Source organism: Benincasa hispida, chromosome 5, assembly GCF_009727055.1.
Source record: "Benincasa hispida cultivar B227 chromosome 5, ASM972705v1, whole genome shotgun sequence".
NCBI lineage: Eukaryota > Viridiplantae > Streptophyta > Magnoliopsida > Cucurbitales > Cucurbitaceae > Benincasa > Benincasa hispida.
In genome coordinates, this window is record NC_052353.1 from 53,449,111 (window position 1) to 53,463,929 (window position 14,819).

The following is a 14,819-nucleotide window of genomic DNA, read 5'->3' on the forward strand; positions in this document are numbered from 1 at the left end:
CAAGCTATTTTACAAACTTCTCACTGTTGCGAATACTTTCACGAGACAAATATTCACCATAACTTCACGAGATAATTTCATGAAGTTCAATACACCACAAAAAAATGTGAAATCAAACCCAGACGAACATTTACCCCTTACCCCACATAGGATATTTGTTTTAAATTCGTTAAAGTTCAAAGGATGAAAAGGGTTTGGGTTTTTCACTACACCTTCCTACCAGAATCACACAGACTTCCCCTTATAAACAATACAATCGATTAATCATTTAGAAAGAAAGAAAATGGAAAAGGTACTTGTGTACCTTTTGTCAAAATCCAAATTGGGTGAATGAAAGAGAGAATATGTCGAATGACCATGAAAGATGGGTCTTTTTTTACAGAGGTAGGGGAACCTTTGCAAGAAGAGAGTCTAACAGTGGTTGAAGTTTTTTATAGGAAGATGAATAGGTTGAACTCAACGAGAAGAAAAAAGGAAGCAGAAAAACCCTAACTACCACGGGAAGATGAATAAATTGATTTAAATTGAAGGACAAAATGGTATTTTTACATGGTGGGTCACCTCACTTAAAGTTTGAAAAGATGGAAAAGATGTTAGTTAAAAATGAGGTTACTTTTGAAGGGAAAGAAACTTGTTGGGTCAAAATTGGCAATTTCCATGAAGTTAAACATAACTTAATTAGTTAAGATACATATCATCGATCAAGATTGAATGTAACAAATTTTAAATCTTTTATTGATATTTAATAGTAATAGAAATACATTGAAATTCTCATCGAGTTGATTTATTTTAAATCCATGGTTGATCACCACATTCCCATGGAGGGCATAACTCTTGAGCAACATCCTTAATTTGGAATCCCATATCGTAAGTGAGTCCACTTTTCCAATCAGAAGGAATGATATTCTTTGCCATTATCCACTTCTCTTTAAATCCCGAAGTTACAATCTTCATCCATAGCTTCAATGCTCCTTGAGGCACTTTGTTAGTCTCCCAAATAGCTCCATATTTTCTATTTAGATAACCCCACTTTGAAGAACCAACCTACAATGATTAAGTGGAATTAACATTCATAAGCTTGATTTTAAATAATAAAAAATTAAATGATTATCAAACGTGAGATTTAGAATTTTTAATTTTCAAAACATGATTTTGAATTTTGAAAATTATAACTTTGAAACAATCAAACTAAGTCTTAATTATTTTATCACTTTCTAACTTACCTGAGCAATCTTAACAGCTAGAATTTGTGTCTGACCACCTTGATACAAAAATTTGATGGCAAAGTAGTATGGTACTTGGCTCCAATCTTGTATTAAAATTGTCAAATTTTTGTTTTTGTATTCACAAGGTATCCTACAACAACATTAAACCCAACAAAAATGGATTTATAATGTGTACATGAATAAAGCAGTATGTTTGCATCCATGATTAACTTTTTGAAAAAAAATATGGTCAATGTGAAAAAAATCAACTCAATTACAATTTTATAATTCTATCAACTTTTGGATTCTATAATATTTAAGAAATGATTTTAAATCTTGTGATTTGAAATTCAATAAATGGTTTGAATTTTTTTTTTATTTGGTATAATAATATTTGAAATGAATGTATTTTAAATTGTGTCTAGTTGATAACCAAAAAGGAAACATAAAAAAGTTGTGAATTTACTAATATAGGCTTTTCTAGTCAACATTAATAAGGCTTTTAACTGTAATGTGTTAATTGAAAATTAGAATAGGACAATATTTAAATAAGTAATTTACTTTTAAATCTTATGAAAGCTTACAAAATCCGACTATTTTAGTCCTTTTTTTTTTTTAGTAAAAACAAGATTTGAGATCAAGAAAATTTCAAAATCATTCAATTTTTTATAATAACAAACAATCAAAAGAAGTTTCTTAAGAATTGAAAATTTTCAAAATCATGAAGTTCTAAACAAGTCATCAAAGTTCAAAGTATAAATTAATATTTTTTTAAAGAAAAAAAAGGAAGAGAGAGAAAGATGGACCTCTTATATTCAACATCAATAGTCCCAAGGTTAAGAAGTTTTTGGATCTTGTCCTTTCTAGCCATTGTGGAGAAAGCTTTCTTACTAAGAACGAAATCTGTTCTATTATCATGATTTTGATCTGTCAAAACTACTTTCACTCCTTTTGTTGTGCACATTCTTCTATCCTTGCATCTTACCTATAAACATAAGAATTAATATAATTCATATCTAACAATTTAGAAAGCAAAACAAAAATCAAATCAAGGGTTAAATAAAATTAATTAAGCTATATATATATATATACTTTGTAACAGGCACCACAAGCAGCTCCTTGTTCATAAATGGATGGCACAGCAGCTGCATAATAGTCTTGGGAGATTTCCATAGCCCAAGAACCATACCTACATGCCCCCCACCCATCTGCACACATTAAATCAAAAACACCCCTCAATAAATTTATAATTAAGATAATTAAACCGTATCGATTCTGTTTGATAACGATTTTATTTTTAATCTTTTGTTTTTTTAGTTTATATTTGTTTCCTCCTATTTTTATTTTTTTTTTTATTATGATGTTATTTGTTTAAGAAAAATATTTGGATTCTTAGAGAAAATATCAATATTTGTTAGTTAATAAAAATTGGTTTGAATTTTGAAAATATTTGTAAAAATAAGTTAATAAAACGAAAGGTTTATAAAGGTGGAAATAAGTATTTTTAAGTTTAATTTTCAAAAACCTAAAAATTATGACCATGGTTGATAACTTTTTGGTTTTTGTTTTTTGAAAATTTAAGTTGTACACTATTTTTTTATTATTATTATTTTTTTGCGTTGTTACCTATTATTTAGGAGTGTTATCAAAATCTAACGGAGGTTTTTTGAAAACTAAATTAAATTTTTTTTTTGAAATTTGTTTAAAAATTTAAATATTTATTAATAAAGATGAAGTCTATGATTAACAGATTGATGAGTAAACAAACACAATTTTCATTAACTAAATGGTTATCAAAAGTCGATCTAGCCATAATTTTAGTATAACCACTTCTTCCACCTATATGTTTTTTTTGCTTTTATTTATTATTTTTTTAAAAGAAATATCAAGGGTCTGGGATAAATAAGTATACCAAAATATTTTAAGTAGATTGATACATTTATAACATCCTCATTATGTCCGGAAACGAAAATATATATTAATCAAAAGGGGAAGGTACATGCATGGGAAGATATTAGAGGAGTTTTTCTTTGCTTTTACTATCTACTTTCTGCCACATTATAATCAAAATCCAAACTAAAACTTGAAAAGTAAAGGAAAAAAAAAAAAAGAAAGATTTTACTTTTGTTTTTTGAATTTTCCCAACAATAAAAATGCTTCTTTAAGAAATTTAAAAACTATATAGTTAAAAAGAATTGAGAGGAAAGAAACACAGAAATTTCAAAAAAACAAAAAATAAAAATATTATCAAACCGACTAAGAAATGGGTGGATCTTGAATGAGATCTAAAAGAAAGAAAAAAAAAAAAAAGAAAAAAAAAAAGACAAAATGCAAAATGCAAAATAAATAAATAATAATAATGTTTTACTTGAAGTAGGTGAATCGCCACGGTAATATGTCGTTATAGATTGATGAATACAACGATCACAAGCATTAGTAGAAGAAGCGAGAAATAAAAAGAGTAGGTAAAGAAACCAAATCATTTTTTTTTTTTTAAGAAATTGGTATGTGTGTTTAATTGTGGGAAAATAACTAAGATGGTTGATGCTTATATAGAGCAGTTTCAAAAGTTGAAAAAGAAAAGAAAAAATAAATAAATAAAGTATAAAAGCTCATAGCTTCTCCCAAGAGAGACACAATTTAGGTAGAAAATTGTGGGTTTGATTTTTCCCAGCTGACTTTTGTAATTTTTTTGAGGTCTGGGATTTGAGTGGCTAATTTGAATTTAACATGAAAACAATGGCTCCTATTTTAAATTACAACTTGATTCCATACCATTAAAAAACTCTCATCTTATTATTATTATTATTATTATTATTTTGCTGATCTGTTAATACTATATTTTACTATATTTAATATTTAGGTAAGTTTTCTTTTCTTTTTTTCTTTTTTTAACAAAAGAATATTGAAGAATAAAATAAAGCATCGATATCTAAAAGCCAACCTCTTGGTCTTTAAAATTTAATTGAGATTTTTAAGATTGTTTTAATTGTGTTGATTAAAAAGGGAAAAAAAAAAAAAAAAACCTTTTGTTCTTAAATTGGAGGATTCAAACTTCTAAGGTTATAGCTAGTTGAGTTATAATATAGCTCACTAAGTATAAATTAAATTACAATAATCAGTTAATAATCTTTTAATTATTTAGCATCCTCAATTGAAAAAACTTTAAATATTTGATGTTATACATTTTGTTTGTGGCCACGTTAACCAACTCGTAATGAAATTTCATTGATGGATCAATCATAATAAATCTGAATCTCAACCATAATTGAATTGCTTTTGATTGCTTTACTTAGAATTACAAATCTGTCACGTTGACTATTACTTCCATTACTGTTACCACTACTGTTTGACCATAATGGTAACGGTAAAGATAAAGGAAATAGTAAATGTAATAGATTCATAATTTTTATACCGTAACAATATTTGTAATGGTAAAGATAGTAGATCCACGTAATTTTTAAATACAATCCAATTGAGCACCTTCCGTTCCTCAATTAGATTGTGTATTTTGATTACAGATTTGGAGACAAGTCCTACAGTTTATTACGATTGAAATATAGGTAAACAACAGTAAACGTGATCAACTGGGACCACTTGATAAATCATGATTAGATCAATCCAATATGATGTACAAAAAAAATATGGCTTAAGATGCATTTAAGTATTTTTGTTCTCATTTTTATTATTAAAAAGTAGTTGAATAATTTTAATTTCATTATTGATCGTAGTATAATTTCATTTTGGAAAATCATGCCAGCTGCTCTAGCTATCTGTTTTTGACAATATACTTCCTTCTTTCTCCAAAATCCCTATTTTGTTTTGGTTTTTTTTTTTTAAAAAAAAAAAAAACCGGAATTAAATTATCAATTATGATAAGTTTGAAGAAAATCAGGGAGAAATTGTCGGTGGTCAAACTTAATGGCCATTAAATCCAACGGCTGACCTACGGTTTCTTTGCTTCTTTGTGATGTCCATTTTTAAAGGAAATTCCTCAAAATTAATACTTCATAAAATAAAATTTTCAAAACATCCGAAGCTATTATAAATATTACAAATTATGTGTAAAATTGATATCTATTCCCAATGTCAAAAGTCAAATGTCATTCCTTATACACTCCATATTTGTTGTTATGTATATTGTAAATACTCATTCTTAATGTCTAAATAAATTGCAACCTACTTGCCATTTTGAGTATAAATAGAAGCATCTGATGGAGCTTGTAAGATACACATATTGGGCAAAGTCTATGAAAATTGGAGAAAGTGAAGAAGTTAGATAAATTTCTTATTTTATATTTTTTTAGTTTATATATTATGTTTAATTTATTTTAATATTTATTTATTTTATTTTATTATATTTATTTAATATTATATGTTGTTGGTATTTATTTTCCCATTGTGCTCCTCAAGTTCACAACACATTATTAGCACGAGCTTCTATCATTTTTCCCGCTAAAGGTAGGTCATAAAGTATGTCAATTTTTTTCCTCTTCGTTATAATTAATAAATTTAATGTTATTTTGCATATTTAATATCTATTAAATTTAAAATAATAAATACAATATTTTATGATAGTGCTGTCATAACAAATCTTACAAAATTAGAATTTGCTACCCTTGATATTAGTGACAATAATTATTTGTTGTGGATGCTTGATGCCAAAATCTACCTAGATGGTATGAATCTTGGAAAGACTATTTAAAGAAGGAAATACAACATCCAGTCAGGACAAAGCAAAAGCAATATTTTTTCTTCGTCATCATCTCCACGAGGGATTGAAAATGGAGTATCTTACAATAAAAGATCTCCATATCTTATGGAAAAATTTGAAAGAGAGGTATGATCTTAAAAAACAATTACTCTTCCTAAAGCTCGTTATGAGTGGATGCACTTGAGGCTAGAAGATTTCAAATCAGTACGTGATTACAACTCCACATTATTTGAAATCAATTCGAAATTATTGTTATGTAGAGAGAAAATTACCGAATTGAAAGGTCTGAAAAAGCTTCATAAGATAAGAGTTCAAAAAGTGTTGAAAATAAATGCTTCTGATGCGGAATGATTGGGCATACGTACCTATCATACGTCAAAACACTTAATCGATCTCTATCAACCATCCCTGAAGGAAAAAGAGAAAAATGTGGAAGCAAATTTTGTATTCTAGAATAATGACATATTTCACCCATCCCATATGACGAAATTTGGATGTGGCGGACTTCTTTGAATCTCTTGAAGAGAAAATCGACATAATTGATCAAATATCAAGTGTTTCTTTTAAATTTCAAAATATATAGATTTAATATTATTTTTTCATCTCCATGTTTTTATTTCCTTTTAGTAAATGTTAACCTTTGTATATCCAAATGTTGTTTTTCTTATTGTAATTATTTTCTTTTTATAAAGAAACCTGGATCATTTTCATATGTTGGGTGACTCTAAAATGAGTAAGAAAGATGTATGTCTAGCAGACAGTGCAACTACACATACAATACTTACAAGTAGAAAATATTTTTCCAAATTGACAATGCTGGAAGTAAATGTGAATATATCAGGTTCTACAAACCTAATTGAAGAGTTTGAAAAAGAAAATATTGTTTTGCCTTGAGGAACAAAATTTACAATTGATTATGCATTGTTCTCTAGTCAATCAAAGAGAAATCTTCTAAATTTTAAAAATATACGTTGCAATGGTTATCATTTTGAGATTGATAGTAAGAATAATGTGGAATATGTATATATCATATCCACGGTCTGAAATGAAAAACGTATAATGGAAGAGTTGTCTGCTTTATCTTCTGGATTGTATTATATTCATATACGAGTAATTGAAACGTATGCAATAATGAACATGAAGTTCATGAATCCAGACATAATTACAATTTGGCATGACCGATTGGTCATCCATGATCTATAATGATGAGGAGAATTATTGAGAATTCAAATGGACACTCATTGAAAAACTAGAAGATTATTCATTCTAATGAATTATCATGTAATGCTTGCTCTCAAGGAAAACTAATCATTAAACCATCACCAGTTAAAGTAGGGACTGAATCATCTACATTTTTTAAAAAAATTCATGGTGATATACGTGGACCTATTAACCCACCAAGTGGACTATTTAGATATTTTATGGTACTAATAGACGCATCAAGTAGATGGTCACACTTGTGCTTATTATCAAGCCAAAATATTGAATTTACAAGATTACTTACTTAAATAATTAAGTTAAGAGCACAATTTATTGATTATATAATTAACACCATTCGTCTTGATAATGGTGGTGAATTTACATCCCAAGCTTTTTATAATTATTTTATGTCAATTGGGATAAGTATTGAACATCTTGTAATTCTTGTACATACACAAAATGGTTTAGCAAAATCATTTATAAAACGTTTGCAGTTAATTACTAGACCATTGCTTATGAGAGTTAAGCTTCCTTCATCTGTATGGGGACATGCTATTTTGCATGCAACGTCACTTATACGCATTAGACTAATAGTTTAACATAAGTACTCGCCATTACAATTAACTTATGGTCATGAGCCAAATATTTCGCATTTGAGAATTTTTGGATGCACAATATATGTTCCAATTGCTCCCCCACAACACACTAAGATGGGTCCTCAAAGGAGGTTAGGAATATATATTGAATATGATTCTCCATCAATTATCAAATATCTTGAACCCTTGATAGGTGATGTATTTATTGCACGATTTGTTGTTAGTCATTTTAATGAGACAAATTTTCGAACTTTAGGGGGGGAGGAATTAAGAAGTTAGAAAAAGAAACTACATGGAATGCATCGGTATTGTCTCATTTAGATCCCCATATAGATCAATGTAAACTTGAAGTTCAGAAGATAATTTATTTTCAAAACATAGCAAATCAATTACTAGATGCATTTATAGATGCAAAGAAAGTAACTAAGTCACATATACTAGTTGCAAATGTTCCATAAAAAATTGATATCTGAACACAGCAAGTTGTCACCAATGAATCTAGAACACGCTAGAAGCATGGTAGACCAGTGGGTTCCAAAGATAAAAATTCTCGAAAAAGAAAAATAATTAATAGTCAAGAAGATTTGGTTGAGGATGTACCCATGAAGAAATTTCGTGACATGACTAATGATGAAGGTGGAATAAATAAAGATAACAATGAGATTTTAATAAACTATGTTATGACAGGAAAAAAATGGAACCAAACTCATGTAGTTATTGACAATGTTTTAGCATATAATGTTGCTCTTGATATTATATCTAAAAAAGAGGATTGCAAACCAAAATTTATTGAAAAATGTCGACATAGAAAAGATTGGAATCAATAGAAAGAAGCAATCGAGGCAAAATTAAACTCACTTTCAAAACGTCAAGTTTTTGTACCAATAGTGCGAACACCAAAAGGTGTTAAACATGTAGGATACAAATGGGTATTTGTAAGGAAAAGAAATGAAAATAATGAGATCACAAGATATAAAGTAAGACTAGTTGCACAAGGTTTTTCACAAAGACCTGCTATTGATTATGAGAAGATGTATTCTCCAATGGTGGATGCAATTACACTAAGATATTGGTCTTACTGTGTATGAAAGTTTGGATATGCATCTTATGGATATAGTCACAACATATTTATATGAATCTCTTGATAATGATATTCATATGAGAATCCCATAAGGATTTAAGGTACCTAAAACATATAAATCAAATTCCTAGGAATTGTATTCAATAAAGTTACAGAGATCGCTTTATGGATTGAAACAATGAAGACAAATGTGGTACAATTGTCTGAGTGGATATTTTTTGAAAGAATGATATCAAAAAAATCTAATATGTTCATGTGTTTTTATAAAGAAAACACAGTCAGGATTTACTATTATAACTGTATATCTTGATGATGTATATATAATTGGAACTCCTAAAGAGCTTTCAAAGACAATAAAATATCTTAAGAAAGAATTTAAGTTGAAAGATCTCGGAAAAACAAAATTTTGTCTTGACTTGCAAATTAAGCATTTAGCATATGGGATATTTGTTCATTAGTCAACTTATACAGAGAAAAGTTTTGAAAAGTTTTTATATGGACAAAGCACATCCATTAAATATTCCAATGGAAGTTCGTTCACTAGATGTGAAAAAAGATATATTTCGACCTCGAGATGATAATGGAGAATTTCTTGGCCCTGAAGTACCATATCCTAGTGCAATCGGTGTACTTATGTATCTTACTAATAATACAAGACCAGATATTGCATTTTCAGTAAATTTATTAGCAAAATATAGTTCTTTTATAACAAAAAGACATTGAAATAGAATTAAGCATATACTTTGTTATCTTCGAGGAACGATCGACATGGGTTTGTTTTATTCAAATAAATCAAATTTTAATCTACCTTATTATGTAAATTCTAGATATTTATCTGATTCACACAAAGGTAGATCATAAACATGTTATTTGTTCATATGTGGAGGAACTACTATATCATGACGATCAGTGAAACAGACCATAATAACCACTTTTCTCAAATCATGCTGAAATTTTTGTAATTCATGAGGCTATTCGAGAATGTGTATGGCTAAAATCAATGACTTGACAGATTCATGAAACATGTGGTTTGTCTTCTAGTAAAAATCTTTCAACGATATTATATGGAAAAGGAGGTTATATTATAGGAGATAGAACAAAACACATTTCACCAAAACTTTTCTACACTCATGATCTTGAAGAAAATGTGACATCAATATACAACGAATTTGTTCAAAAGATAACATGACGGACTTATTTATAAAATCATTATCAATCACAACATTTGGAAAATTGGTGCATACATTAGAATGCGGCGACTTAAAGATCTCAAATGATGATTTCATGAGAGAGAGTAAATATACATTATTCTTTTTAAGAATGTTAGATTATACGAAATATGTACACTTTTTCCTTCACTAGATTTTTTTTTTTACTTCAAGGAAAAAAAAAACTCCATTTTGAAAAATTCTAAGACATGAGTGTAGAAATTACAAAACAAATGAAGAAATAGATAAATTAAGATTAAAAAAAGATTTCAATTGATCTTATACTTCACTTTCATCCAATTTCAACTTTTGAAAGTTTTACTATAAGCTTGAATCAATTTTTTTTATCTTTTACCCCTCTATAGATCTTCATTAAACTTGTGTAAGAAAATTGATGAAATTTCAATGAAAAAAGAAACTAGAGCTGAGTTTTTATAGTTTCAAAAGACATTCAATCTCCACTCGTGCATTAGTCCGGTTAATTTCGTCCTTTGATATGTGTCTAAATAATTAGACAAAATTTGAAAAAGGTCAATTAAGCCAACATATTAGAAAAAATAAAAAAATCAACTATCTATTCAACACAAAATTTAAAAATTTAAGATTCTACTGACACATTTTTTCAACTCAATAAACAAATAGACACAAATTTAAAAGTTTGTGGACTACACTCTTACTTTAACTTGATATCAATAAATTTGAATATTGCATCCAAACTAATTACATGTATATGAATTTGTACCTCCTTAACGTAAAATCCTGGATTTTCCACTGTTTGGATCGACACTTTATGAGGATCCCACATTAGAAATATGAGAAAATATCATAGTTTTTATGAAATACATTGATTATTTTAGACATCATTCAATTGATTTTGAAATAAAACTCTATATTTATCTAGTAAGATTGATATAAAACAAGTTTTTCCAAGTCCAAACAAAGAAATCATAAGTTTGACTCTTTCCATATTGTTGAACTAAAAATAAAATCTAAAAGAGATCACTCTGTAGATATCTAGAAGATCCAAGAATGAAACAAGGTATTGATAATAATATTTGAAAGTAGGGTACCATTTTATTTAAAAATTTGTATATAAATGAGGAATAATATTACATACCCATTATTTTCCTCATGGTTTAAAAATGAAATTTATTGGGATAATACATTGTTAACTTGCATTAATTTACTTCCATGGCAAATCACCACACTGGTTTCTTGGGCATGTTTCTTTAGTAATGTCATTAATTTGAATTCCAGTATCATAAATCTCTCCATTTTGCCAATCCTCAGGAAGATCATATACTGCCCAATATAAATTCTCAATTTTATTGTTCTCTGAAGTTACAACTATCTTCAATTGCAATGCTCCCTCAAGTTGTTTGCTTACATCCCAAATTGCACCATAATTTCTCTTCATGCTTTCCCAATCATCTGATCCAACCTACCAAAATTTCATGAAAATTAAACAATAATAATAAACCTCAATTTCATTATTTCAAAACACTTGTTGAGTTCTAGATTAATGAACAAAAGTTTAATTTCATTGGTTTTGTGTTGAGTTTTTAAACTTACTTCAGCTATTTCAACTCTTGTTATTTCTGTTTGGCCACCTTGGTAAAGGAATTTAAGGGCCAAATAGTATGGCTTTTGGCTCCATTCTTCCACTCTCACTAACAAATTCTTGTTTCTGTATGTACATGGTATCCTGTGTGTACAACATACAAACTCACCAAAATTAGTTGATATTTTAGGGTGGGAAGTCAAAAATGCAAAAACTTTCCAAGTGTAGGAAAGACCCAAGTAAAAAAAACAAAAATCAAGGAATTTTAATGATAACGTTTTGTGAGAATTTCACGTTGGAAAATGAAAATACCTCACAATCTTTATAAGATATATTAGTGGTTACTTCTCATATTATAAATTCGTTTAATTTTAAGATAGAACCTCATGTTTATCTAATTAAGTCCAAATGGGTATTCAAATTTAAAAAATTTAGATCTAACTCGAGAATATGTTGAACCCAAAGACCCATTATTATTAGAAGGACACATGTTGAGAATCTCACATTATTGAAAAGATAAGAAGCCCTCACAGATATATTAGTAATTATTTCTATAATTCCAGGCTCCATTTGATAACGATTGCATTCTTTTTTCTCTCAAGAAACACTTGAATTCTAAAGTAGTCAAATTCTAATAACAATAACAAGTTTTTGAGAGCAACTTCTTTTAGTTTTGATCAAAACTTGGTTTTTGTAAATAAAGTTAGATACAAATCATAGAAAGTGGGTAACAAAACATAAACGTGTTATAAGTTTAGTTAATTTATCAAAATTTACAAATAATCAAATGAAGAAAGCAATAATAATGGTTAATAAATTCCCACCTCTTATATTCCACATCAACTGTGCCAAGATTGAGAAGTTGTGTAGTCTTGTTCTTTAAAGCCATTGAAGAGTATGCTTTCTGGCTGAGGACAAAGTCATATCTGTTATCATAATTTTGATCTGTTGCAATCACTTTAGTTCCAACACTGCTGCAAAATCTCTTGTCCTTGCACCTTACCTTTACAAACAAAAATATATTCCCATTTAACAAATTAAACTTATTAAACTAAAAGGTGATAAATTTTAAAGAAAAATTAAAGAATAATAAACAAATATAAATTTACCTGAAAACAGGCACCACAGCCAGCACCCTGTTTGTAAAGGGAAGGAACAACACCAGCAACATATCCATTGGATAATTCAAATGCCAATGGCCCATATCCACATGCTCCATCTACATTAACATAAGCTCTATTCAATTATTTTATTAGTCTAAATAAGCACTTTTTTCTTTTGTCAATTCAAATAGCCTTAAGTTTATAAACATACTACTTCCATTCCATCTAATCATTTTTGTTTTTTTTTTTTATCTACTTTTTATAAGTATTTCTAAAAACCAAGTAGGGTAACGAAGAGAAAAATGTTTTTAAAAATAGTTAATACAATTTTTAAAAACTAAAAATAAAAAACGAGATAGTTATCAAATAAGGTATTAACTATTCACATATTCTATCTAAACATATTTGATGACACAAAGTCCGTCAAGGTTTTAATTGAACAATGTATAAAAGTAATCGAAAAATGACACAAAATTAAAAGCTTAACCCTTACATTGAATTGGTGTATCATCGTAGTAATAAGCAATTTTGGATCGATGAACACAACGATCACAAGTAGCAGCGACAGAAGAGACAAGAAAGAAGAGAAGGCCAAGAAAAAGAGCCATTTTTTTTTTTTTTTTGGGGGTAAGCAAGTAATGATAATGGTGAGAAACAAAGCAACAAGAATGATGCTTATATAGGGTTTCAAAGGTAAAAAAACATTGGATAAAAAAGGTGTGTGGTCTTCTAAAAGACTAATTGATTTTTGTATAATGATGGTTTTTATTGAAATAGGTATATTAGGATGAAAATGTTTACTATGGAAAGATTCTTTAAAGAGCATTAAGTTGGAAGTAAAAATCCATGTCTTTCTCAAACAGTGGATTCAATGGGATTTTTGTGTGCAGCTTCATACATATGGTCAAAACTCATTGGCATTAATTAATTATATGTAGCTGCACCACAATTTAACTTTAAAGGCTAATTTGTTTGAATGGTTTTGGCTGAGTTAGGCTACCTAAATTCAAACTAATTTATTTGTTAAAATACACTAATTTTGATTATTCTACTGTTAATAAATCTTAAATTTAATCTAATCTTTCACTATTTTATAGTAAATTTTTGGGCAATTTAAAAAATTATCATTAAAGTCTATGATAATTGTAATTATATCCTTTAAACTTTTAACTGTGTAAAAATTGAGCCCTCAAATTTATATGACCATAGAAATTACAAAAATTTTGATAAATGTAATGGTGCAATTTTTGTTATTTGAGGCCTGGGGGTCTAAATTTTACTACTATTATAAGTTTGAGGGTTCAATTTTAACACGTGAATAGGTTTGAGAGCTCAATTTTTACAATTGAAAGTATAAAGATTCATTCAATTACAACTACCACCATAATTTTGGAGTGATTTTTGCAATTTGTCCTAATGTTTTTCTACAATATTTTATTACCGATTAATTAGCATTTTCTCTATTGGAATTTTTTACTAACAATAATAATTATTATTTAACCAATTTTAAAAAACATTAACTTCATGAACTAACTTTGAATTTTTGGAATGATTAAATTTAAATTCATGAATGACTAAATTTAAGATTTATAAAAAGTTCATGAACTAACATTGGATTTTTGGAATTAGAAGGACTAAAATTGAACAACTCAAAAGTACATGAACTAGTAGTATTTTAATCTAATTTTTTGTTGTGTTCTTACTCTCTTATTATTTTTCTTCAACTTGGGGCACTATAAGAAATTTGATTTTTTCCAACAAAAAGAAAGTAATCCTCGGAAAAAGCTGGAAAAGTGGTGGAAAAATCTTTCTCGACGTTTTTTGTAGGGTCACCAATATCATCGGTAGAGGATCATTAGGAAAGGGTTTTTTTCGATGCCATCGTCAAAATTACTCTCGATGAAGTTTGGAATGGTAGATTTGAGAGGCCATCCTAACGTTGTTTTTCGGGCGTCCAAAAAGATATCTATCTCGATGACAGAAATATAGTAAATAAGAGTCGATAGGACTTGCGTCGACAAAGGGTCAAAGTTTGGTTTTTGCCGACGTAAAAAATGAATAGTTTAGCATCGAAAGAAATTACCACTCCCAACCCTATTGCAAAATAGAGCTGAGAAGCATACGCATACCCTCTTCCGGGCCTATCTTGGA

At 28.3% G+C, this 14,819-nt stretch overlaps 2 protein-coding genes across 2 annotated transcripts; both read right to left on the reverse strand.

Annotated features, from left to right (window-relative positions):
* Window positions 1-789: 789 nt before the first annotated feature.
* LOC120077395 (expansin-like A1) lies at window positions 790-3,688 on the reverse strand. Its single transcript, XM_039031278.1, has 5 exons — window positions 3,574-3,688; window positions 2,298-2,413; window positions 2,012-2,190; window positions 1,224-1,356; window positions 790-1,044 (listed from the first exon to the last, which is right to left on the reverse strand). Exons 1-5 carry the CDS (start codon window positions 3,686-3,688, stop codon window positions 790-792), a joined length of 798 nt encoding a protein of 265 aa, XP_038887206.1.
* Window positions 3,689-11,187: 7,499 nt separating this feature from the next.
* On the reverse strand, window positions 11,188-13,276 carry LOC120078629 (expansin-like A3). The gene is made up of 5 exons (XM_039032916.1): window positions 13,162-13,276; window positions 12,675-12,784; window positions 12,390-12,568; window positions 11,577-11,709; window positions 11,188-11,445 (listed from the first exon to the last, which is right to left on the reverse strand). Exons 1-5 carry the CDS (start codon window positions 13,274-13,276, stop codon window positions 11,188-11,190), a joined length of 795 nt encoding a protein of 264 aa, XP_038888844.1.
* Window positions 13,277-14,819: the final 1,543 nt, after the last annotated feature.